At 43.5% G+C, this 27742-nt stretch overlaps 1 protein-coding gene across 2 annotated transcripts; it reads left to right on the top strand.

Moving 5' to 3' along the window:
* The first annotated feature begins 6 nt into the window (after positions 1-6).
* On the top strand, positions 7-27742 carry SMKR1 (small lysine rich protein 1). 2 transcript variants are annotated; one of them, XM_077471974.1, is made up of 3 exons: positions 7-321; positions 7082-7140; positions 27351-27742. In XM_077471974.1, exons 2-3 carry the CDS (start codon positions 7138-7140, stop codon positions 27594-27596), a joined length of 249 nt encoding a protein of 82 aa, XP_077328100.1. In that variant the 5' UTR covers positions 7-321; positions 7082-7137; the 3' UTR covers positions 27597-27742. The 2 variants fall into 2 exon arrangements, with proteins under 2 accessions (XP_077328100.1, XP_077328102.1); XM_077471976.1 differs by lacking the exon at positions 7-321 and adding an exon at positions 1200-1284.

Raw genomic sequence — 27742 nt, 5'->3', positions numbered from 1 at the left:
GTTCTGTGATTGGAATGTGAGTGTCCCGGTGCTGGGGAGCTCTAACCATAATTATTAAACCCGCAGATATGAAATATAAGGGTTTCTGCTGTAAGCATTCTCTGGCCTGTTCTATCTTGATACACAAAGCTCACAGAGCTGATTATTACAGGGGAGCCACATCCATCCCAACTTTTATCATCTAATCGGTTCTTCTGATTTGTTCTCAAGTTCCTGGAGGCGGGGCATCCGCCGTCACCATAGCAACCACTGCAACATTGTATCCTCAGCAACACGACATGCAGCGAGGAGAACGGCTCCAGCAGTGACCGGGGGCTCTGTGTATGTATTCATTGTATGAGCGAGGGGAGCTCTGTACACTGCTGGGTGATGATGATGATGAATAACGATGATGATTGAGAAATTACGATGAATGATGATGAATAACGAGTGTGATGAGGGTGATCATCATCATCATTATTAATGATGATGAATAATGATGGTAATGTATGATGATGAATAATGGTGAAGATCTCAATTCTCTCCATTAAAGCGGTATGAAGTATTATATCGCAGGCCAATGTGCTGGCTGTAGGGATCTTCATTTCTTAGGACACTACCCTTAAGGTGTCTCCACTCTGAAAGAGGAAGAATAGAGACACCTTTGGCCAGTACCACTGGCAGCCTGGGGGGAGGGCTGAACTGGCGATCTTAAATCGCACTGCAATCGCAAAACGCATGTTTAGGTGCCATTCATTTTCAGTAGCACCTAAATGTGTTGCAGTTTTGTTGCGATTATCATGCGGCAACCCGCAACATGCGAAGCTTGCCGCCCAGAAAGGAGCAGGAACTTCTTTTGGGCGACAAGCTTCACGCACTGCAGTTTGCCACGGGATAATCGCAGAACAAAACACATCGCATTTAGGTGTCATTAAAAATGCATGGCACCCGAGAATGTGTTTTGCGATTGTAGTGCCATTTGAGATTGCGGGCAGAATCATGTGATTTTGCCTGAGATCCCAAAATGCCAAATGGAGCCTTATAGGCAGTTACAGCAGCAGTTTATATTCTTCCTTTTGGGATGAAGGTTTTCATAGATTAAAGCGTCTGTAAAAATGTATTTATTTTTATTTTTTTAACTAAATAACATGTCATACTTACCTGTTCTGTGCACAATCCTCCCATGCAGTGGCGTAACTAGAACCTTCAGGGCCCCGATGCAAGAAACCATGAAGGGCCCCCCGGAACCTCAGCCAGGGTCCTTCCCTCCGAGCCCGGCGGTGGAACTCCAGGGTGTGGTCACAGGTATGACCTTTGTGAGTCCTGTAGTTCCACCACTGGCATCAGTAGTTTTTTTTTTTAAATCTGGCTGGCTGAGAATGGATGGATGGAAGAGTATTGCTGAGTATCGGACTGAGCGGCAATGCATAGAGCAGGAGAGGGGTACTCTGAGGAGCCGGCCGAGGACAAAGGTCATGCGGGGAATGCACAACTAAAGAGCAGCCAGTGCGATAGTCGAGCATGGAGCTCTGCTAGTCACCCTCCACCTCCAGCCACCCATGTGCATGGTGCACTGGTACCCCTAGCTGCCTATGCTGCTACCGGCCATATGTAGAGGAGGCTGCATGGGCCCCCTGCAGCACAGGGCCCAGTTGTGGTCGTGACTGCTGCACCCCCTATAGTTACGCCCCTGCTCCCATGCGATCTGATTCCAGTGCGAAAAAAAAAAAGAAAGGTGCATACACCTTTTTTGTGTGGAGGAAGTGTGATTTGAGCCATACAAAGTGATGGGCTCAAATTGCACCACACAGAAACGCATTGCGGTGCATTTCCTGTGCAAATTACATGCAATGTAATGCATTGTATCAGTGTAAAACCTGCCTTAGCCCTTGTACACACTGTCAGACATTCCGACGGAAAATGTCCGATCGGACCGTGTTGTCGGATAATCTGACTGTGTGTGGGCTCCATCGGACTGTTTCTGTCTGAATATCCGACCAACAAAGTTTTAGAGCTGGGCTATAAAATTTTCCGACAACATGATCCGATCGGACTTTGTCCGATCGTTTGTAGAGAATTCCGTTTGGACAAAGTGCCACGCATTCCTAGACCAAAGCTATTGGCTACTAGCCGGAACGTAGTCCCGCCATAACGAAATAACGTCATCACGTTACGAACGATCGGATTTTCCGACAACTTTGTCCAACCATGTGTATGCAACACCAATTTCCGACGGATTTTGTTGTCGGAATAGTTTCTCTGCTTTTGTTCATACAGATAATGGCACAATCACCTCCACTACTCCTTTTTCCCTTAGTGAAAACAGAAAAACACTGTACTGGGAACCCCTACAATAGGGGTAGGCAACCTTTTGAGTACAGTGTGCCAAAAAATGTTTTCAAAGAAATTGAGCATGACGAATTTATAACAAAATGCTTCACACTCTCAATCACGAAAAATGATTTTTTTATAAAGTAAATGCTGTAAACTAATTTAGTAGAGAAATAAAAAAACTGCAGTCTCACACCTCAGATCAGCCCCAATTCCTGCAACTCCACACCTCAGATCACTGTCCCTCCTGCACATCTGGCCCACCACTGTACCCCCTTGCTCATCTTCCCCACCAATGTACCCCCTTGCTCATCTGCCCCACCAATGTTCCCCCCTGCACATCTGTCCCACCACTGTAACCCCCAAAGTTCGGCCAGCAAAAGATTGATAGCATGTTCTCAATTTTTCAGTCGGAAAACGTTCCTATCCGAAAATTCGTGTGTATGCAATTCCGACGCTCAGAAACTCACGTATGCTCAGATTTAATTACGAGATGGAAGCTATTGGCTACTGGATATTTAACTTCCTTTTTCTAGTCCGGTCGTACGTGTTGGACATCGCCGCGTTCTTGATGGATGTAATTTGGTGTGACCGCGTGCATGCAAGACAGCTTGAGCGAAATCCCATCAGAATTCCGTCGGGAAAACCATCAGAGCTTTTTCCGACCAGAATTCCAATCGTGTGTACGAGGCATAAAGAGTTCAACCCAGAGGGATCCCTTGACGCACATATTGTAATATTCACAAATACTGTATTCCAGTGTTGGGTTGCAACAATGTATTATTTCCACAACTCAGAACCTATCTAGACACAAAGGGCTCGTGCAGAATGCAGCTTAAAAAAAAAAAAGAAAGAAAGAAAAATAAGCTTTTACAGGCATTTCAGCTTTTATTTAAGCTTGAAGAAGTTTGTGCTTTTTTGTGCTCTTTTGCACAATTTTATGGAGCTTTTTTGAGCATAAGTGGAACTTTGTGCGTCAGAATTGTATACACACGATCGGAATTTCCGTCAACTGATTTTTTTGTCGGAAAATTTGAGAACCAGATCTCAAATTTTGTGCGACGGAAATTCTGATGGAAACTGTCTGATGGAGCCCACACACGGCCGGAATTTCCGACAAAAGGCTCCCATAAAACATTTTCCGTTGGTAAATCTGACCGTGTGTACAGGGCAATAGTGTGCATGGACACATTGGCCAGCATGGAGAGGCGTTTCTAGGCAGAATAAAAATGAGAGCTCAGAAAAGCTCAAAAGCCTGTAGGAGCTACAATGCACATAAGCCCAAATGCAGCTTTATCATAATATGCAAACATCACATAGAGCACATTGCAAGTAGTGCTTCAGTATATGCACACACAACAGTTTATTTGTAATCACTTGTACCAGCTTCGAACATCTCCCCAAAGAAAATCATTTTCAGTATTGCTTCTGGAATCTATAATACCAACTGCTCAGTTGTTATCTCAGACAGATACTTGATGTGTATTTAATATCCACAATAGAGTGAGTACACACTATGGAGTCCCAGACTGGATACAACAACATACAATGTTTGTCAAGAGAAGAGATGGAGTGAGTCTGCCTAGGAGAAGGCAGAAAAGGAAAAGCAACAAATGTATCATGTAAATTTGCTAGATTTCTGGAAAGATAAGAAACCATTTGTTGTAAAAATGATTCTCTAAATTCCACAGGCTGATACTTTGGTGAATATCAGAAAACAAGAAACTAAAGAATTGCTGCTCTGAAATAGAGATTTTTCTTTTCTAACTTTTTCAGCCAGAGCACAGTTATTAAAGTGGTTGTAAACCCTTACAGACCACCTTTACCTACAGGTAAGCCTAGATGAAGGCTTACCTGTAGGTGCAAAAAATAGGTTTAGGAGATATTTGCAAAAGACAGGCACCGCTGTCTGCAGCGCATGCGCCGTAGACAGCATCACGCAGGCGCGCTGAGCATGCCACTGCTAACGACGAATATGCCGTTAGTGGCGGCTCCTGTGTGCATGCGCGGGAGTGGCATCATCGCCGCTCCGGCCAGTCACAGCACGGAGCCGCCGCGATACCCAGAAATCACTCCGGGATAGATGGCGTCGGAGGAGGACAACGAGGGTCGCTTCAGGGGCTTCCATCTCAGGTAAGTTATTCATAATGAGCTAGTATGCTATGAATAGTATAGTATGCCTGTGAAGGGGCGCATGTTTCCCGTGATTAGAACTGTCCCTGCACAAAGTGTAATTTCTGCAGGAAAAAAAGTAATTTAAAATCACTGGCGGCTATAATGAGTTGTCGGCTCCCCGTAATACAGAGAACAGTCATTGAAAGTCATTGATAAAAAAAAAAGTGTGGGGTCCCCCCAAATTCAATTACCAGGCCCTTCAGGTCTGGTATGGATATTAAGGGCCCCGCGTCAAACAGCTGATCACATGGGTACAGAGCCACATCATTGGCTCTTTACTGAGATCGGAGATGTGCCGTGTCCCGGGGACACAGCCTGCCGTTGATCACCGCCATCATACGACATCATCCCAGAACATTAGAACCACCTGGCAATCAGTTCCCTATACAGTAGGCCGGAGGTGTGGAGGACCAGGCCATTTTTTACCATACTGCACTGCGTTGCTTTAACTGACAATTGCACGGTCCCTTTTTTCTCACAAATAAAGCTTTCTTTTGCATCTCTGTGGTTTTTATTTTTTGTGCTATGAACAAAAAAAGAGTGGCAATTTTTAACCAAAAAATTTTTTTTTACTTTTTGCTATAATACATATCCCCAAAAATATATAAAAAAAAAACATGTATTCATCAGTTTAGGCCAATATGTATTCTTCTACATATTTTTGGTAAAAAAAAAATACAATACGTGTATATTGATTGGTTTGTGGAAAATAAATGGATGAAATGCTGGCTCCTTACACTACACCCCTAGCCAAACACACAGCTAGCCAGCCCATGAAGGGGAGGGGGTGGATGCTTGGGGGCAGGAGGGGCTTGGGCACCCCAAAAGTCAACCATCTTGTTCCCATATTCAGGGAGTCAAGGGCTTCTTCCACATAACCTTAGGCTGGGGTTGTGAGAGGGGGGGGGGGCTGCAGACAGGAGGCTTTACGGAATATGGAAAGCTCCTTTAAACTAGTGGGCACAAGGTGCTTTGTGATTGGTATTGGGCTGAGCCCAACATGCCCAAAGGCAGTCAGCTATGTTGAGTGCATGTGGCCTTGTATGGTTCAGGAGGGGGTTGGGCAATTGCTCTTTTTGTCCCTTTCCTAGCTGGCCCTGTTGTATGCGCTGAAAAAGGATGTGGTTTGGATTGTTGAAGGCAGAATAGCCTTTTGAGAATGGAGTGGAGTGTGGAGTTCCCCTTTAAAAGCAAAAGCTAGCCCATGGAAATCCAATGGATTAGAGGGGGGAGACAAGAGCATTGGAGAATGAAGTGTGGAGTTCCCCTTTAAAAGCAAAAGTTAGCCCAAGGGAATCATATGCATTAGAGGGGGAAAGGTTAAATGCTCTTTTAGGAGGAGCTAGAAGAGCAAGAGTCTTTATATATAATTTTAACAAGGTGCATGTCACATGTTGGCAACGTAACATGCTAACATGACCCGTGTGCAAATCTCCTTGAAGAAATACATAAAGGTGAACCAGCATTAAAAAAAAAAAAAAAATCAAGTTTAGAGGTGTGCCCGTTCAACACAATTGCATGTACATTGCTTAACATTTACTAAGATTTTGGCCGTGCAGTGTAGAAACTCATGTGAGCGAGCGCAAGAGCCGCTTGTGCATGTGCACTGCTTACATTGATCTCACGCAGTTCTAAACGTACTTGAGGGTACAGCAGGCTTTCTCTGAAAAAGTTACTCATTCTATTTTTGGCATATTTGTTACTAAACTTCCTCACATCACCCCATAATATTGGCACCTCCATCTTCTGTCAATATTGAATTGGAGATGCGCCATGTCCACAGTGGCACACAGATTGCACTCTCCCGTGCACAGAGATCGCTATAGTAAATGAGGGATTTGCGCTCTGTCACCGGCGCACAATTTTGTAAATATAGAAATGTGCGTTGCACCTCGCTGTGCGCCTCTACTGATGGCGCACGGATTTCATAAATCACCCACAATGTTGCTGACATGGCTTCAAAACACCTGAGTACACATTATGGAACTGAGAACTGATCTCAGCAGCTGACCCTCTACAAAGCCGGGTAATGAAATCACAGAGAGTAATAAGGGCAGATTCTTGCCTCAGGAACAAGGCAAAATAAAAAAAATAATACTGGAGCATGGTCTAGTGTGGGGAGGATGGCAAATTGGGTAATATCCATACATGCACTTTAAAAAGTGACAAACCACGCAAAAACTTAAGCCCCTATTCACACCGGGGTGACTTGTTATGTGATTTGACAGTTCCAAATTGCATGACAAGTCACACCCCATTGCCAGCAATGAAACCATTCACATCACTGCGATTTATGGCACAGCGTTCCTGCACTACTTTCTACCGATTTCATGAAATTAAAGTGCAATGAAATCGACACTGCAAATCTCACGGATATACAGCTTTGGAATCGTGCTGAATTAGCGCAATTTCAAAACCGCACCCGTGTGAACCAGGGCTAAATCAGGTTTTCTGTATTCTTTTTAGCATTTAATCATTGTATAAATTAATCTTTGTGCCAGGCTGTCTATGAAAAAAATAAATAAAATCAACATCTTTATCTGCAGTTTACAATATATGCATTTACTAGCACATAATTTTTCTTATTTTTTTGCAGGAAGTGGGATCATAGAAATGTAAAACTTTGCTCACAGTGTCTTCAGAGTGCTCAACATGGTAATACATACAATATAGTGACTTTATGTGTTGTTATTGCTTTACGTTGTAATTCAACCATAGGCTACTTTCACACTGGGGCGGGGGTCCTTTTGCGGTAAAGCGCCACTTTTCAGCCACGAGCAGGGCGCTTTTAACCTCCAGCAAGTGGCCGAAGAATGGGTTAAAATCCTCCATGTTGCGGCGATGCCGAAGTGCTTTTCAGACGCTTTGATAGCGCTGCCCATTCCTTTCAATGGACAGGACATTTTAGGAGCAGTGTATACACCACTCCTGCACAGCCCCAAAGATGCTGCTTGCAGGACTTTTTTTCCTGTGCTGCAAGCGCACTGCCCCAGTGTGAAAGCACTCGGGCTTTCACACTGGGCAGGCATGAGAGGTGCTTTTCAGGCGCTATTTTTAGCGCTAAAACGCCTGAAAAGCACCCCAGTGTGAAAGGAGTCTCACTGCCACTAGTAGTAAGAACTCCATTAGCCAGTACTACAGTGGCTAATTACAGTATCAGCATGCTGTTACACATGCAGGATTATTCAGCCTGTATGTGTGGCAGCCGATCTGACTTCTGTCAGACCAGCATGCTGGTCAACCAGCAGCCGACTGGCTCCGAAGATCGCTCTCAGCCAATGGCTGAGAACGCTGACCAGAGTGTTCTGGTTGGAGGGCCACCCCCCTGTCAGAACACAATAGTACAGCAGGGGAGATCTCTGTACTAAGATTGGATTGTTAGTACAGCGGCTCCGACCGGAGCTGTCAGACGGCTGGGTTGAACGAAGAAAAAAAAAATAGTGATGTATACTAGGCTTTAGTGCCCATTAACACCAGTCAAGTCCATTGTAGTGTGTTTACCGCATTAGTGTGCATTGCGTTAAGACAGCCCATTCAATGGAATGGGCTGCTTAAAGCACCGCAATGGACCAAAAATAGAACATGCTGCATTTTTGCTAGTTCAGCACATTTGTTGTGGAGGTGCACTGGGGTGTGATTTAAAATAAAAAGCACCACAGTGCACCAACTGGAGCACTGTATTGTGAATAGGCTACAAGACACAATGCTGCAAGCCTTATTTTTTGTCTTGATGTACAGTATCTCACAAAAGTGAGTACACCCCTAACATTTTTGTAAATATTTTATATCTTTTTATGTTACAACACTGAAGAAATTACACTTTTCTACAATGTAAAGTAGTGAGTGTACAGCTTGTAAACGGTGTAAATTTGCTGTCCCCTCAAAATAACTCAACACACAACCATTAATGTCCAAATTGGGCCCAAAGGGACAATTGTGATGCAAGTGTCACAAAGACCAGAGAGTTCAAGAGGATATAGAGAAATTTAGGGAGAAAAATCGCCTTAACCACTTACCCACTGGGCACTTAATCCCCTTCGTAACCAGACCAATTTTCAGCTTTCGGTTCTCTCACATTTTGAATGACAATTACCCAATCATGCAACACTGTACCCATATGAAATGTTTGTCCTTTTTTTCACAAAATTACAGATTTCTTTTGGTGGTATGTAATCACCTCTGGGTTTTTTATTGTTTGCGCTATAAAAGAAAAAAGACTGAAAATTCTGTAAAATTTTGCAAATTAGTAATTTTGCTTCATAAATTTTGGCCAACATTTATACTGCTACGTCTCTTTGGTAAAAATAACCCAAATTGGTGTATATTATTTGGTCTTTGTGAAAGTTATAGTCCACAAGCTATGGTGCCAATCTCTGAAAATTGATCACACCTGAAGTACTGACGACATTGAGATCCTAACATGCCAGGAAAGTACAAATACCCCCCAAATGACCCCTTTTTGGAAAGTAGACATTCCAAGGTGTTTAGTAAGAGGCATGGACAGTTTTTTGAGGTTGTCATTTTTTTTCCCACAATTCTTTGCAAAATCAAGATTTTTTTTTCTTTTTTTTCACAAAATTGTCATATTATCAGGTTATTTCTCATACACAGCATATGCATACCACAAATTACACCCCAAAACACATTCTGCTATTACTTCCGAGTATGACGAAACCACATGTGTGAGACTTTTACACAGCATGGCCACATACAGAGGCCCAACATGCAGGAAGCACCTTGAGGCATTCTGGAGCATAAATTATACATCTAATTTCCTGATTACCTCTTACACTTTTAAAGGCCCTGGGGCGAATCAGTGTTTTTTCATTATATGTCACTCATGCATTCTTCTCGGGCGTGACCGGATGTCAGGGTGAGAGGTCGCAGCGGGCTCAGACCTACCGCTCGCTCCAGAGACTAATGCTGCCAAGGTAGTGTGGAGGAGGAGGAGGGAAGGAGAGGCCGAGCGCTGTGGAGCCGAAAACGAGGGGACGCTGTGAAGCCGTGACACCACGAAAGCGAGATCAACGGTACACTCGGTTGTTCGAACGGCGCGACAGTGGAGATATGTGGAGGTCGCCATAGGAAGCTCTCCCATAGAGGTACATCGATCCCCACGTAAGAAACCCTGTGAGAGAGGGACGCAAAGCGAAGGGAGGGATTGAGCGATACCTCCCCCCCGGTAGAAGAGACGTAAGACCCGAAGGTATGACTAGGAAACGGGGGGTGGAGGAGGCGACCACACATAATGGATCACAAACACTACGTAGTTCCAAAGATAAGGCTGGCCACTCGACCAGGCGGACAGGCGTTGCTGCTGCTGCCGCCGCTTCTATACTGGAGCAATATGCCCATACGCCTAATCAGACCCCAAACCAAACACCTAGAAAGAACGTGCAAGTCGGAGAGGGGCGGCCGCAGAGTACTGCAGCCGTGCAAACGGTCGGAAGGAAAAGCCAGGGTTTGACGACCGAAATAGAGCCGACAAGTTTAAACAAAGTAACATGTGTGGCAGTCCGGTCGGACACTACGGGTGTAATGGGTGGAATATCGGATACACAAGCGTCCGTGAGTAATCTCTCCTTGGAGAGGGGGACTGGATGGGACACTGAGATAAGTACAGAAGGAGAAATTTGGGCAAAAGGTAAAGAACCATCACTAAAAGAAATTCTTTCTGCGGTGAATACATGTAAATTATCATTGGACGATGTATCAGACCAATTAAAGCAGATAAGAGAAGATGGGATAAATCTTAAAAATGAAGTACAGAAAACTGCGGCCCGTATATCAGATATGGAGGAGAGAGTCAGCCAGGTGGAGGATGAAGTACTCCCGTTGAAACAGGAGATGCAAATGATGAAGGGCCAGTTAAATTTGTGTATGGCTAAAATGGATAATATGGAAAATATTATACGCAGGAAAAATATCAGAGTTTTAGGTGTCCCGGAGAAAAGTGAAGGCAATAATCTTGCTGAATTCATGGAAATATGGATAAAGGATAAAGTAGGGAGTGAGAAGCTATCAAGATTTTTTGCAATTGAAAGGGCGTATAGAATTCCGTTTAGGATGGTGGAAGGAAGAAGTTATCCTAGACCCATAATCATCCAATTGCTGTCCTATAGAGATAAAGTTGCTATCCTTCAAAGAGCAAGAGAACTGCGTAACCTTGAATATAATGGGATAAAGATTTCATTGTATCCGGATTTTTCCCCAGAGTTGCAAGGACAGAGAGCTAAGTTCATAGAGTGCAAAAAGAAATTGCAGAGTCTTAAAGTGAACTATGCATTGCTTTATCCGGCAAAGTTGAGGGTATCAGCATTTGGGGAAAACATATTTTTTAATAGTCCAGAAGAAGTTAAGTCATGGTTGGAGGAAAATAAATGTCTGCTGCAACAGAGGGAAACGCTGTAGTATGAAAACAGAAAGAAAATGGACAATTTTTTCTTTTTTTCTGGACTTAGAGGGAACGTCCCCATATTGCTCTGTTTGTCTCCTTCCCTCTCTCCTTCCCCCCTTCCCCCTTTTTTTTTTTTTTTTTTTGGCAGTAATTTGGATTATTGTTCGTTATAGAAATAAGAGTTATGGGAGTGGGTGGATAGGGTGAGCAGGTGGGGAGGATATATCACCCTGGGAAGTAAAAACGGTCATGTTGGAAGCCCCTTAGAAGGGCCCCAAGTGGGGCATGGGAGGGTTGGGGAGGGGAGGGAAAAAAGGGATGGGGAGCATGAATGGATGAATGATAGTGAGAGAAAGGAGGTTGAAAGGATACGAAAGGGTATAGGTAGGCATGGTAAAGGATTAGTAATTGCACAAGGAAAAAAATATATCTATTTAAGTACAGAGTTGATGGGTGAAATTGTATTGAATATGTTGGTCAGGTAAAAGGGCACAAGAAAATGAAATTAAGAGAGGCACAAGGAAATAATATTGCTCAATTTATATAAAATGTGTGTAAAATGTGTATAAGAAATATGGTAAATATGAGATACAAAATATGTGTGGGATTAAAATCTTGAAGCACTGGGAAAAAAGAATTAAGCAAGGGGGAGAGCACGTGTGAAAACACAGAGAAAGCACGTAGAATGGAGAATAAAAAGTACGATATTGTGATTTAGGTCTCAAATATGGGAGTAAGTAGTAAGGTAGGGAATTTCACTAAAGAGGTTAAAATTTGTTCTTGGAATATACGGGGGGTGAAGGAACAGTTGAAGAGACGTGCGTTATTTTCCATGGGGAATATGGGTAATTATGGGATGCTCTGTTTACAGGAGACCCACCTGGACCGTGATACAATCAGTGTGCTAAGACACAGAAAATATAGGATACAATATCACTCTACATACACTTCCTACTCAAGGGGAGTGAGTGTCTTAATAGATCCTGGGTCGGGTCTAACTTGCAGGCAGAGCATCGTAGATGTTAAAGGGAGATATGTGTTCCTTCTTTGTGGTATAGAAGATAGAGTATGTGTGATTGCAACTGTGTATATCCCACCACCATTTAATGCAGAAATATTACATGAACTGCTGAAGTTTATAAAGGATAAGCCCGGAATCCCAGTCATAATAGCAGGGGACTTCAATATGATAATGGATCAAAAAATAGATAGGTTCCCACAGAAGGGCGGTAGTAGGGAGGGTCCTAATGGGCTGTTATTTCAATTCTGTGAAGAAACGGGTTTTGTGGATATATGGAGAAAGTGGAACCCCTTAAAAAAACAGTATTCTTGTCACTCTAAGACGTACTCCACCTTGTCCAGGATCGATATGGTGCTGTGTAATGAAGAGGCGCTGGGGATGGTGGAGAAAGTGGAGTACGAGCCAAGGGGAATTTCGGATCATTCACCGGTAATGTTTTTAATGACAATAGGGAGAGGATGTAGTAGAAGGGAATGGAAGATAAACCCATTTTGGTTGGAACTAATGGATAACATGGAAGAGGTAAAAGGAAACTTAAAAGAATTTTTGAGCATAAATGTGGGATCTACGTCCCTGGGAATAATGTGGGATACCTTGAAAGCCTTCTTAAGGGGGGAACTAATAAAAAAGATATCGCAGATTAAGAAAAATGGGGCTGCAAAGGAAACAGAAGTAAAAGAAAGGATAAGGAGGTCAGAAGAGAGGTATATAAGGGCCCCCTCAGAAGAAAGTTCCAAGGAATGGGAGAAAAATCAGGTAGAATATAAAAGACTTATATGGGAGAAAGAAGAGAGAAAAAGGCAGTTTCAGAGGCAGTCCTTTTGCGAAGGGGAACAAGTGGGGAGGGTATTGTCAATGATTGCTAAATCAAATAGCTCGTCCCCAATAATACCGGCGATATCGGACAGGGAGGGAGGTATGAGGAAGTCAACACCTGAAATAGTGGAAGAGTTTAGAAAATATTATGAGGAATTATATAAAGTTTCAAACGCTGAAGTAGAGGGGGAGATGCAGGAATTTTTTGGGAAAATAACATTACCCAGGCTGTCGGAGGAAGATAGGGAGGGTTTGGAAGCACCATTGACCCTGGAGGAGCTGCAAAAAGTAACAGCAGAAATGATAAATCAGAAAGCACCAGGTCCGGATGGACTGCCGATAGAGATTTATAAAAAATTTGGGGAGATACTTTTACCGGCTCTCCTACAGGTGTTCAATGGCGCTTTTGAAGCGGGACAGCTGCCGCAATCAATGATGGAGGCCACAGTGGTGGTCCTAGCAAAGGAAGGGAAAAACCAATTGGAGACCGCATCATATAGACCTATATCGTTATTGTGTTCAGATGTTAAAATTTTGGCAAAAGTACTAGCAACAAGGGTAAAAAACATAATATCAAAACTAATACACCAGGACCAAACCGGGTTTATCCCAGGGCGGTCCACAAATATGAATGTGAGACGCACTTATTTAAACATTCAGATTCCTTCAGAAAATAAAGGGAATAGAGCAGTCATGTCCTTAGATGCAAAAAAAGCCTTCGATAGCGTGGAGTGGCATTATTTAATGAGGGTGTTGGCGGAATTTCAATTTGGCCCGAGATTTATGCAATGGATAAGAGTACTGTATACAGGCCCTAGGGCGAAAGTGAGAATAAATGGGGAATGTTCAGAGGAGTTCCGTTTGGAGAGGGGGACAAGACAGGGGTGCCCTTTGTCGCCCCTGCTTTTCGCCCTCTCGATGGAGCCTCTGGCAATAGCCTTGAGAGAGGCGAAGGATATTCGGGGGTTTAAAAGAGGGAATGAGGAGGAAAAGGTTGCCTTGTATGCAGACGATGTATTGCTGTTATTAGCGGACACGGGGCCTTCATTAGTGGCGGCAATGACCCTGATAAAAGAATTTGGGTATTTCTCCGGACTTGAAATTAACTGGGAAAAATCTGCCCTCCTACCAGTGGATCCCCTCGATATTCCACTGCCAGTACAGATATCCCAAATAGAAATAGTTAAACAAATGAAGTACTTGGGAGTGAATATGACGGCAGACCCAAGGCAGTATATAGCAGGGAACTTAGTCCCACTTATGTCAAAATTAAAACGCAAAATTAGAATATGGAAGAACCTCCCCTTGTCAGTAGCTGGTAGGTGCAACTTAATTAAGATGGTGTGGATGCCTCAAATATTATATGTTATACAAAACTCACCGGTTTGGATTCCAAAATACTGGTTTAAAAAAATGGAAAGTTTGTTTAGAGAGGTGATATGGAAGAACAATGTGGCAAGAATTAGCTTACAAGTACTACAGAGACCAAGGGAAATGGGTGGGATGGCACTACCTAATATGAGATACTACTTTCTGGCTGCCCAATTACAGTATATGAGGGGAGGTAACCTGGTGGCAGTGACAGGAAGCGGGGCTGGACCCCTGGGGAGGGATACTCCACATAATACGGTCGTGGAAGCCGTGGAAGCCGTGGAAGCTGACTCATTTAGGACCAACTGCCCCACAGTCCAACTGATGGTAAAGTGTTGGGAGGAGGTAAAAGTAATATTGGGGTATAGAGGATATACAGAATTCTCACCAATATGGGAAAATAAAAATCTAGGGGAAATTAAGAAAATGGGGAGATTAGTAGAATGGGATCGGAGCGACATACATTTCTTAGTACAATTATACAAGGACGGGAGACTGAAAACATTTCAGGAACTAAGGGATGAATATGGGTTACCGGCTTATTACCTCCTTAATTATATACAAATTAAACATGCGCTAGAGGCACAATTCAGAAACAGGAAGTTGGAATGGAGTAAAATGCCTGCACTCAGGAGAATTATAAGTCATAATATATTGAAAGGAGGTATTTCAGAGATCTATAGGTACCTAAAGGGAATAGAACAAGAAGGGGTAATAGAGGAGGAAAAAAAAGCAAAATGGGAAAGAGAGGTGGGCCCAATATCGGTAGAACAGTGGGAAAAGGTTCTGGCATTGGGGGCGAAAGTTTCTTTATCCCCATCAAATAGCATATCTCAAATGTATCTAATCCATAGGGTATATTACACTCCTCTTAAATTGTATAGATTTGGGTGTAGACAGGATGCAGAATGCCAAAGATGTGGGGACCGAAGAGGAGATTTAATACATATGATTTGGCGATGCCCAAGATTACATAGATATTGGGTAGGAATAATAGGGGAAATTAATAAAGTGTTTGGGTTATCACTAGAAGTAGAAGCTAAAATATGTATAATGGGATTGATAGAAGAAGAGGAGGTAAGAAGGGATATCCATACAGCAGTCATTAGATGTCTTTTTCAGGGGAGGAAATTAATTGCGTGTAAATGGCAGAAGAGGGAAGCGCCTACAGTAAAGGAATGGATGGAAAGGGTGAAAGATAACATAAAAAAGGAGGAATACATATATAGGAAAAGAGGTAATTATGGGAAGTTTGTTAAAATATGGGGAGAGTGGGGTGTGTAAAGGGTGAGTAAGTTACGAGAGTGATGGATGAAGGTGGGTATGAATGAGAGGTGGGGAGGGGGATGGGAGAAGGGAATGAGTAATTTGTTTAAGTTTGATGTTATTTAAAATTTTCTTTTGTATAAATTGTGAACGGAATATTATTGGCGGAGGGAATGGGAGGGGGAGAGGGTTGACAGGGGGAGGGAGGATGGGATGGGGGGATTTGTTTGTAAGGGGAATTAATGTATGTGATTACTTTGTGGCAATATTTGTAAACTTGAATATAAAGTAAATAAAATAAAAAAGTTTAAACTTCAAAAAAAGGCCCTGGGGCACCAGGACAATGTAAACACCCCAAAAATTACCCAATTTTGGAAAGAAAACACCCCAACGTATAATCTATGAGGCATAATGAGTCTTTTGAACATGTCAATTTTTTCTACAAATTTTTGGAAAACGTGGAAAGAAAATGAAGACGCATTTTTTTTTTTAACACAAAGTTGTCCATTTATACAATATTTCTAACACATAGCATGTACATACCAGAAATTACACCTCAAAATAGATTCTCCTACTCCTCCTGAGTACAGCAATACCACATGTGTGAGACCTTTCCACAGCCTAGCTACATACAGAGGCTGAGTACGGCTGAGTTCGGCTGAGCATGGCTGAGTACAGCTGGACATGGCTGGGTAAGGCTGAGTATGGCTGGGGGTGGATGGGATGGCTGAGCATGGATGGATGAGTATTGCTGAGTATGGATGGCTGAGCATGGATGGGTGGATAAGTATGACAGAGGGATGGCTGAGCATGGATGGCAGGATGGATGAGTATGGATGGAGGGATGGATGAGTATTGATGGCCGAGTATGGATGGAGTGATGGCCATGTATGGATGGAGGGATGGCTGAGTATGGATGGAGGGATGGCCGAGTATGGATGGCTGAGTAATAGAGGTATGGCTGAGCATGGATGGATGGATGGAAGGGATGAGTGCTTCAATTGTAACAGAGCAGCGCTGTGGGCACTACACATCCAGCCCACAGCGCTGCTGCATTAAATCTCTCCCCTCTCCACTCACACTGGACGGAGAGGGGAGAGAGGAACCAAATATCACGCCGGTTTGTTTAGATGTGATGGCGCGAACACGTGGTAGTCGGCCATTGTCAGCAGCCATTTACTGTGATGTGACCCGGCAGTCACGGATGCTCCCGTGTGCATGCCCCAGGATCGCGATTCTGGGAGGACGTCAATGTACGCTCTCCCAGGTGAACCGCCCTGTAGCCGTCATTCGGCTATGGCCTGGTTGTTAAGGGGTTAAGCAAATTTATTCGCCCCTTCAATGTGATTGGCAAATTCTGCCATTTCTGTACCTTCTCTCTAAAGGCCCCGATAGTCGGTGACAGATTAATCTCCAGAGACCGTGAAATAGGGAGCTGTACCACAACCCCTAAATATTTTAAAGAAGTAAACTCAGATGGAAGCACTACTGCATCATCTATGGGAAAAAGGGACGATTTTGTCCAATTAATTCGTAATCCAGAGTAATCTGCAAATTCCTGAATCAGCCTGAAAGCCCCGAAAGCGAGGGTCCTGGATCCTGCAGATACAAAAGCATGTCATCTGCATATAGAGTCACTAGTTATTCAAACTTCCCAATTCGCAGACCAGACATATTAGTAGAAGTTCTCAGCTTTGCTGGCAGGGCAAAATGGAGGAGCGACAGCATGCATCCCTGCCTAGTTCCCCTGGATATAGGAAAGGGATCTGATATAATACCATTAACCCGTAATCTGACCAGCGGATCTGTGTACAGCAGCCACACCCAGGAGATAAAGACAGGTCCAAAGCCATAGGATTCTAATAGGAGAAACAAGTATGCCCACTCTACTGAGTCAAAAGCCTATTTTGTATCTAAAGAGGCTACTACTCTTGTCCCAGAATTGTCATGTACAGTTTGGAGGTTCACAAACAGTTTTCTAATATTTATCTATGCACATCTCCCCTGGATAAATCTGGTTTGATCCGCATCCACCAATTTTAGGATAACTGTTTGTAGCCTCCCTGCAATAATTTTAGCCAGAATTTTGGTATCAACAGCGAGATAGGACGATAGGAGTCACACTCCCGAGGATCCTTTCCCCCTTTAGGCTGGGTTCACACTGCTGCGGTGATGAGATCGGATGTGATTCGCATCGCATTGCAGTGCAAATCACATCCGATCTCTGTGCGATGCGAGTTCGCATCGCATCTGGCCCAAACTCGCACAGGACCCTTTTTTTGGTCCACAGCAGAATCGGATCGCATGGGTGTTCACACCATGCGATCCGATTCCTGTCCGAGTTTGCAGATCGCACTGCGATATGCGAACTGATCTGGGGGTGTCATTAACTTTTCACTGACACTCCCAGCAGTTCACATAGGGCAGTGTGAACTGCTGCCGGGAGGCATGCAATGCAGGAACCCACAGTGGATTTGCAGCGTTCCCGCATCGCAGCATTGTGAACCCAGCCTTAGGGATCAGAAAGGCCAACGCTTCCCTCATAAGAGGATGGCAATCTATCATCCGACCTAGTCGTATTAAACACTCGCAACAGGCGAGGCGCTAGATTATGCCTAAAAGTGCGGGACCACTCCGAGGGGAGACCATCAAGACCTGGAGACTTCAGAGGAAGAAATATCCCCCTCTCCACTTCCTCTACAGTGATATCTGCTTCTAAAAGCAGCACTGTCTTCATTTGTCAACATAGGCAGGTCAATATCAGCTAGGTAGGTCTCCAATACCTCTCCCCCCGCAGCAGCACATGACCCATGAAGTTGCTTTTAGAATTGAGCAAAGATTCTTGTAATGTCAGCCGAGTCACATATCTCAGACCCCTGCCTGTCATAAAGGCATTTAATATACTCCAGGACATATTCTGGCCTTGCCAGATATGCCAGGAGCCTGCTATTCTTGTCCCCAAACTCAAAGATGCGCCTCCTCTCTGCGAGTCTAAGTTTTGTGGTTCGGTTAGTCAAAACAGCACGGCATTCCCTGGTTCTGTCCTGTAGTGTCAGCAGTCTCTCTCTAGTGGGTCCCTTAACATATTCTACTTCTGCTAGCGACATTCCTGTCTCCCTATCCTGCACTGTAAAGGCCAACTGTTTTTTGAACCTGCTCACCTTCGCAATGAACACCCCCCTCAGAGTGGCTTTAAAGGCTTCCCATTGGAGAAGATGAGACCCAGTATTTCCATTTTCAGCCCAGAAGAGATTAATAGCCTCATTACAATTAATCGTTAAGTATTCCTCTTGGAGCCAACTAGCTTCCATCCGCCAGTGACGGTTTTGGCCCCAGATTGAGTTCCAGCAACATGGGAGAATGGTCAGACAGGGCTTTAGGTAGGACCAGCACCATACCTTCTGCCACAGCCAGGATAGTGTCTATTCTGGAGAGCGTCTTGTGCGTTTCAGAATAACAGGAGTACTCCTTAGTATCAGGATGGTGAAAGCGCCAGCCATCCCGCCAGGGGGGAGGTGCACCAGATAAGGCACCCAGCCAGTCTATGGCTGAGTCCAGCACTGCATTAAAATCCCCGGAAATGAAGATCTTCCCTTCTGCTATCTCATACGTGGCCCATAGCATGTCATCCAGATGGCATTGTGAAAAAGGAGAGGGCAAATATAGATTCACAAATGTCAGGTACCCGTTCAGCACCTGCACCACCAGTATGACATCTCCCTATAACATCAGTCCTAACTGACTGCATGTCTGGAGATGGGTATAGCTTTTGTGACCAGTGTAGAAACCCCCCTAGCATATGAAGAATACTGGCATGGTAAGCTCCAGCAATATGGGCCATTTTTAGAGAGAGAACCCTGGAACCCTGTAAATGAATCTCGTACAGTAGGATTAAATGCGGTTTATACTTTTTTATATAGTCAAAAATCAGGGAGCGTTTGAATTTGGAATGAAGGCCTCTGACATTCCAGACCGCAATCCTAATGCCGTGTACACACGGTCGGACTTTCTGGCAGAAAATGTCAGACAGAACCATTTCATCGGATATTCCGATCATGTGTGGGCTTCATCTGATTTTTTTTTTCTAAAATTCTGACGGACCTAGAAATAGAACATGTTTTAAATCTTTCCGATGGAATCAATTCGGGAAAACCATTCGTCTGTATGCTATCCCGACTGACCAAAAATGACGCAAGAGCAACTATTGGCTACTGAACTACCTTTTTCTAGTCCCATCGTACATCATTGCGTTAGAAATGAATGGACTTTGGTGTGATCGTGTGTAGGCAAGTCCGTTTCAACGGAACCCCGTCGGAAAGACCGTCAGAGTTTATTCTGACAGAAAAAACGGTCGTGAGTACGCGGCATAAGACACATCTCCATTGCAAGTGATCATAGAGCAGATATTCTTCCCCTTGGCATGTGGGGAACCAAAAGATCAGGGCCCCCGTGTTCCCCTCCCACACATAAAGAGCACAGTAGCGGCATAACTGTAAAGGACTTGTTGCACACACACTGATATAGATAATCCCAGCCAGAGATAATTAAATTTTCCCCAACAATGAAAACTTCCCCAATCCCCCCACCTAGCCCCAACATGCCAGGCACTTTGCTCCCATAACTGTGTATCAAAAGTGGTAACGGATGTGCCACATAATGTAGCCACACAGGACCCAGCACCATGAAGTACCAGTCCTCAAGTTCAGTCCAAGAGCAGTGTCTCAGTCAAAAAATAAAACAACAAAACTTTTGCATATAGAGAATAGAGAACAGTCTGCAGGCTACACCCGGAAGAATTTTTGGAGAGCACATGGCTCCTGATACTTTCTCCAAAATGTTTGCTATTGAGTCCCAGGCCAAGCTCCGCCAAAGGGACCACCTCCCCGATCTATGATAGCAAAGGTATTACACTTCCGTGACCGGGAGAATATTCTGAAGGGAGCTAGGACTGGCCCGGAGCTGGAGTTTAATGGCTAAAGAAGTGTCTTAGGGATCTGAACTTGATCTACAGTGTTATATCCTGCTAAACTGCGCATTGTGGATAATGGGAAAGTCTATTTTTTCACTACTTCCAGTGAAGCTTCAGAATGGCTGGATGCCCGGGGTGGAACTTCTTGTCGTCCCCCCTAACAATCTATGAGGAATTGGTAGACCGGAAAAAGGTGGAATGGAAAATGTCTGCTGTTTTATTTCCTCTTCCCTGGATATATATATGTTTTTTTTTCTTTTCTCTTTTTTTTGACACCCTGGTTAACATTCTGCTTGAGATTCACAACCATGTTTGCTCTGTTTTCCTGGCAGCTCAGCAACCTGATTGAGATGCAATAAACCCACATAGTACTTGTTGCTTGCCTATAATATTCCACTCCCTCAGGGAAACCGACCAGCTGTATGTTATTCCTTCTCATGCGATCTTTCATGTCAGCCATCTTTAAAGTGTGTCCAGAAAGGGTTTTCTTAGTCACCTGCGCAGCAGTATCCAGAGGCCTGACCGTATCTTCCAGGGAGTCAACGCGATGGTCTGCAGCCTGAGCCTTTTCCTTGAGTTTCTGCATGTCATGCTTCAAGAATGAGAACTCCATCTTAAGTTCCCCAAAATGATCAATAAGTTTGTTCTGACATCCCTGTATGGTAGCCATTTTCTGTGTAAGGGATGGTTCATCTTCCTCCTCCACCCCCCTGCCACCTCTGACTAATCGGTCATTCAATCTGTCTAGCAATCTCCCTCTCCTCTGGACATAATCCCTCTGGGGTCTGGGACTCACCTGGTCCGGTGGAGTAGACGCTGGCTGTGGACTCTTCACAGGTCCCTGGAGCAGCTGCCATTCCTCATCCTCCTGGTCACCAGTGCCATTTTCAGAGCCCCAGGCAAAGCGAGCTAGTATTTGACCATCCTCAGAAGTTCCCGGGAGGTCCCAGCAAACCCTAGCAGCTCAGCTCCAAAATTGGGCACTGCTATCACAGGATCAGGTAAGGATCAAAAGCCCGCAGATGGAGCTCTGTCCTTTCACTCCTCACATGCTGCGCGCCAGCATTATTTCCTGTTCACATGATCTTTACCTTGAACAAGACATTGTGTACAGCAAGTGTTTGCAAGTATTTGCAAAGCTTTCTGAAAGCTCTGTGCAGAATTGTTAAAGCCTTTGGCCTCTTATAGGTTTATGCATGTATATATGCGTATATTGCAAAGAGTTTTATGCTTGCATATGCTTATGGGACTTTATGGTCATTTACACAAGGTCTTAATGAAATTTTACACTTAGAATCTTTTTGTTTATCACCAGGACTTTTTTTGTGATACAGCACTGTTACTTTAACTGACAATTGCACGGTCAAACTGTTCCCAAATTAAATTGATGTAATTTTTTCCTACAAATAGAGCTTTCTTTTGGTGGTATTTGATCACCACTGGAGTTTTTCTTTTTTTTTGCGCTATAAAAAAACAAAAGAGCAAGAATTTTGAAATATATATATATATATATATATATATATTTGTTTTTTACTTTCTGCTATAAAACATACCCCATAAAAGTCAAATGTCTTCATAAATTTAGGCCAATATGTATTCTGCTAAAAAAAAATTTGGTAAAAAAATCCCAATAAGCGTATATTGATTGGTTTGAGCAAAAGTTATATAGAGTCTACAAACTATGGGATATACAGTGCCTTGCGAAAGTATTCGGCCCCCTTGAACTTTTCAACCTTTTGCCACATTTCAGGCTTCAAACAAAGATATAACATTTTTATTTTTTTCTGAAGAATCACCAACAAGTGGGACACAATTGTGAAGTGGAACGAAATCTATTGGATTTTGAAACTTTTTTAACTAATAAAAAAATGAAAAGTGGGGCCAGCAAAATTATTCGGCCCCCTTGCGTTAATACTTTGTAGAGCCACCTTTTGCTGCGATTACAGCTGCAAGTCGCTTGGGGTATGTCTCTATCAGTTTTGCACATCGAGAGACTGAAATTCTTGCCCATTCTTCCTTGCAAAACAGCTTGAGCTCAGTGAGGTTGGATGGAGAGCGTTTGTGAACAGCAGTTTTCAGCTCTTTCCACAGATTCTCGATTGGATTCAGGTCTGGACTTTGACTTGGCCATTCTAACACCTGGATACGTTTATTTGTGAACCATTCCTTTGTAGATTTTGCTGTATGTTTGGGATCATTGTCTTGTTGGAAGATAAACATCCATCCCAGTTTCAGGTCTTTTGCAGACTCCAACAGGTTTTCATCCAGAATAGTCCTGTATTTGGCTGCATCCATCTTCCCCTCAATTTTAACCATCTTCCCTGTCCCTGCTGAAGAAAAGCAGACCCAAACCATGATGCTGCCACCACCATGTTTGACAGTGGAGATGGTGTGTTGAGGGTGATGAGCTGTGTTGCTTTTACGCCAAACATATCGTTTTGCATTGTGGGCAAAAAGTTTGATTTTGGTTTCATCTGACCAGAGCACCTTCTTCCACATGTTTGGTGTGTCTCCCAGGTGGCTTGTGGTAAACTTTAGACAAGACTTTTCATGGATATCTTTGAGAAATGGCTTTCTTCTTGCCACTCTTCCATAAAGGCCAGATTTGTGCAGTGTACGACTGATTGTTGTTCTATGGACAGACTCTCCCACCTCAGCTGTAGTTCTCTGCAGTTCATCCAGAGTGATTATGGGCCTCTTGGCTGCATCTCTGATCAGTCTTCTCCTTGTCTGAGCTGAAAGTTTATAGGGACGGCCAGGTCTTGGTAGATTTGCAGTGGTCTGATACTCCTTCCATTTCAAAATGATCGCTTGGTGCTCCTTGGGATGTTTAAAGCTTGGGAAATCTTTTTGTATCTAAATCTGTCTTTAAACTTCACCACAACAGTATTACGGACCTGCCTGGTGTGTTCCTTGGTCTTCATGATGCTCTCTGCGCTTTCAACAGAACCCTGAGACTATCACAGAGCAGGTGCATTTATACAGACTTGATTACACACAGGTGGATTCTATTTATCGAAATAAAAAATAGTGTAGCGCTTCTAAAGTGAACATATGTTGAAAGAATGATCATATAACAAAGATCATATAGATGTGTAGATTAGCAAAATAAAGTCCAAGTAATGGGTGTAAGCTTCCGTGGAAGGGCCGGCACAATGGTGATCAGACCGTATCAAAATGCGAGGCAAATCCCATTAAACGGATATGTCCATATACAACAGCTTGTCTGGAAACATTAGGAAAGAATAGATGGATACTTCTTACCAGATCTGTTGGACTCACACAGTCATATGACGGTTGAGTCAATAAGGCTTGAGGTAACAATCTGGGACCAAGGGGTGGATCGGAGGAGGTTCGTCAGCCTGGTGGGGAAACTCCAAGAGACCGTATGTCCAATGATGAATCTCACCGATGGAACTTCAGAATGGTTAGGAAATCCAACTCGGATATAGCCCACTGCACTCCGATACTCCGAATACCCCAAAATGAGGGGGAAGATGTTTAAAGGGTTTGGACCAAAAAAGGAAAAAGAAAGAAAAAGCTCCACATGGTGCGGGTCAGGCGATAAAAAATGATAATTTATTAAAAGTCAAAAGGGTAACAGATGACTTGGTGATCACAAAGCAATAAGGTAAAAGTAAAAGTAAAAGCAATGTGGGGTGCCAACAGCTAGCCCGACGCGTTTCGACACATATGTCTTCGACAGGGGCATGTAGGATTCTATTTATCACCATCAGTCATTTAGGACAACATTGGATCATTCAGAGATCCTCGCTGAACTTCTGGAGTGAGTTTGCTGCACTGAAAGTAAAGGGGCCGAATAATTTTGCACGCACCACTTTTCAGTTTTTTTATTTGCTAAAAAAGTTTAAAATATCCAATAGATTTCGTTACACTTCACAATTGTGTCCCACTTGTTGGTGATTCTTTACAAAAAATTTAAATTTGATATCTTTATGTTTGAAGCCTGAAATGTGGCAAAAGGTTGAAAAGTTCAAGGGGGCCGAATACTTTCGCAAAGCACTGTATACTGGATTTTTTTTTATACTAGTAATGTCAAACAGCAACTTATAGCAGGACTGTAATATTGCGGCGGACACTAATTGACACTTTGTGGGAACCAGTGACACTTAGGCCCCTTTCACACTTGTGCAACCTGAAAGTCACATGACTTTGACGTGACTTGAGGACCTCAAGTTGCATCAAAGTCAGACCAAAGTAGCGCAGGGATTACTTTGAAGTCGTGCAGATATGAACGGTACCCATTGGAAATCATGGGGTACGACTTGTCATGTGATCTTGCAGTCCCAAGTCGCACAAGTGTGAAAAGGACCTAATACAGTGATCAGTGCTAAAAATATGTACTGATATAATATAATATATATATATAATATATTATATATAATATAATATATGTACTAATGACACTGGCTGGGAAGGGGTTAAACATCTACGGTAATAAAAGGGTTAAATGTGTGCCTAACCAGCGTTTTTGTGTACTATGTGTGCTGTTTTTAATAAGGGACATGATTGATTTTATTCCCTGCTTTGCCAGGGCACAAAATTCATCACTTTCCCCCCTGTAGAACGGAGCTCTGCCTTATTTACATAGGCAGAGCTCCATTCTAGGTCTCTCCTTGCCGATCAGTGGGTGCCGGTGGACATCTATTGGCCGGCACCCACTGATCGCTTCATGTGCTCTACCCGTAAGTCACCTACTAGCTATGTGATCCAGCGCAGGAGAGCTGCTCCACCGCCGTATAACTAAGTTATGTGATCGGCAAGAAGATAAACATAAAAAAAATCTTATGCCTGTGTGCAACTAGCCTTAAACCTTGCTCATTAGCCTGAATGTGAATAGTGTGTACAGCAAACTCTCAGCATGCTTTAGGAAGTATTGTTAAAGCCTTCATTTAGCTCCAGGTTGAAGACAAATCATAGTGGGAGTCTGGAATTTCAAGCCGAATGCCAGTAAATTTTAGTCCTTACTCACCTGATCCTCCACTCCTGCAGTCTCTTCTGCACTGCTAGACCGTTTTCCCCAGCCCCATCATCCCTATGCTTTAGTGGTCTAAGGTCCTCTAATATCCTCAAGACTGATGCAAGGACTATGGAACAGAAAGTCAAGGGGATTCTCCCGAATGGGCCACAGATGGCAAAAAGAAAAAAAAAAAAAACCTAACAGGGTTATAATCGTCCCTTACTCTATCCAAAATGAAAAAATATATATATATTTTGCTTTAAAGAGGAAGTACACTGCGCTCGGGAGCCGCCAGTCATGGCTTTAAAGAAACAACATGGGTGGCCATTCCTTCATTCTTTCAGAGTGCAAGTGTCAATGCATCATCAGTAGCGTATACAGTAAATATCTCCTAAACGGTGCAAGTTTAGGAGATATTTACAGTACCTATAGGCAGTGGTGTCGCTAGGGGGTGGCTTTTGGGGCTATAGTCCTGAATCTGGGACCCATAGCCCAGAGTCTCTGCAGGGGTCCCCAAGGGGAGGGGGGCTCTCTGGGGACCCTAATCTAAGTGGGGGGCTCTCTGGGGACCCCAGTTTTAAGGGGGAGGCTCTCTGGTGACCCGGATATAAGGGGGAGGCTTTCTGGGGACCCTAATGTAAGGGGAGCTCTATGGAAACCCTGATGTAAGTGGGGGGCTCACTGGGGACTCTGAAGCAAGGGGGAGGCTCTCTGGGGACCCTGATGTAAGGGGAGGGGCTCTCTGGGGACCCTGATGTAAGGGGGGGCTCTCTGGGGACCCTGATGAGTGGGGGCTCTCTGGGGATATATACACACACACACGTATATTACTGTATATACATGTGTATACCCACCCAAGTGTATGACTTTCTTTACCAAGCTGCTATGGGCTCTAGCCCCAGATCTTTTGTAGACCTGGCAACGCCCCTGCCTATAGGTAAGCATTTTTATAGGCTTACCTATAGGTACATACAATCAAGGGAAGTTTACTTCCTCTTTAGGTTTTGCTTTAAAGTGGATGTAAACCTGAATCATGAAATTTGAGCTGGGCACATATCTACAGTGTTTTGTTATCTCTCTCCAAAGCCCTAATACCTATGGCTTTTTCCTGCTCCATTATTCTGTTATCAGCATAACCTCTGACAAGTTCTCTGACACATGTGATAAAACCAGGCTGAATTTTTTGTCAGGGTGGGTGCTATAAATAGATTAGCAGACAGCTGGTCAATTCACAGCACAGCTCTGCAAGTCTCTGCCTATGTGGAGGGGGGTGTGTGCCTTTCTTCCAATCAGCTGTTTCACAATGTATGGCAAGACTCCCCTCCCCCTGCTGGAGCAGGAAGAAAAAATTCTAACAGAACGTGCACTTTCTTAACAATATATAAATCTTAACACAGCAGATACACATGTAAAACTATATCTGTGTATCATCTGAGGCTGTTCACTTCACTGGGTATATGTGAGGGTTTACATCCACTTTAAAGTAACTCTAGCTTTGCGGTCACGTTAAATAGCTTGTTTGGGCCAAGCAGGTCCAAACCAACTATTTGCTTTACTAATACATGTGTCAGCACTCTATAAACTGTATTTATCAGCTACATATAATATATAGCCCTGTGTTCCAGCAGCTGTACGGGCACTTCCTGTCCCGTTTCTAGAACCCAATAAAGTCTGGCTGCGCACTCCTCTGCCATTCACGAAAAGCTTTTTATTTTATTGAAGAATACAAGGCTTCCTTTGAATGGCTGAGGTGCGATTGTGACATCTGCCTGCCTCTCTACCTCAGCAATTCAGAAGACTTGTATTCATTGATAAAGATGAATTGACTTGATTTTGTTCTGGGAATTGGGCCAGAAGTCCCCATATCACTGTGGGAACACAGTGCTGTATACTGTATGTAGCCGAGTTCCCTTAGTTCATTATATATGGCTATTTGCTTGAAAATTAACTACAGTACATTTTCATACATTGTCTATAATATACTTTATATCTCACAAGTAAGAATACTGCAAAACGTTTAACAAATTAATTACTTTTTTTTAAGCCAACTAAAAGTGCCAAATCGAAGGGGTCTGCCAGTTCAAAGAAAACAAAGGGAAAGAAATCAAAGAAAACAAAGAAGAGTAAAGAGCCCAAACCTGAAGTGGACATACTCAGCCCTGCTGCCATGCTGAATGCTTACTATATCTCTCACAATGCTGTGGACTGTTTGGAATTTCGAGGCTTTAATTGGCCAGAAGCTCCAAAAAAGAAAGGGAGAAAAGGAAAGAAAGGAAAGAAAAAGAAATAGTTTTGCATTTAGTCGTAACAGTTTAATATTGGTGCCAAAATGATGAAAACTGGGTGAATTGTCAAGACATATAATCTTCCTAAATGTTATTATATGCCACTCTGGCTTCTTTGACTTTAGAACAATAAATTGTAGTGCCATTGTAA

The sequence above is a fragment of the Lithobates pipiens genome, unplaced genomic scaffold, assembly GCF_037356315.1.
Source record: "Lithobates pipiens isolate NorthernLeopardFrog02 unplaced genomic scaffold, aLitPip1_a1.2 Scaffold_8, whole genome shotgun sequence".
Taxonomy (NCBI): domain Eukaryota; kingdom Metazoa; phylum Chordata; class Amphibia; order Anura; family Ranidae; genus Lithobates; species Lithobates pipiens.
Note: the sequence above shows the minus strand (reverse complement) of the source record. Positions and strands in the feature narration are given on the sequence as shown.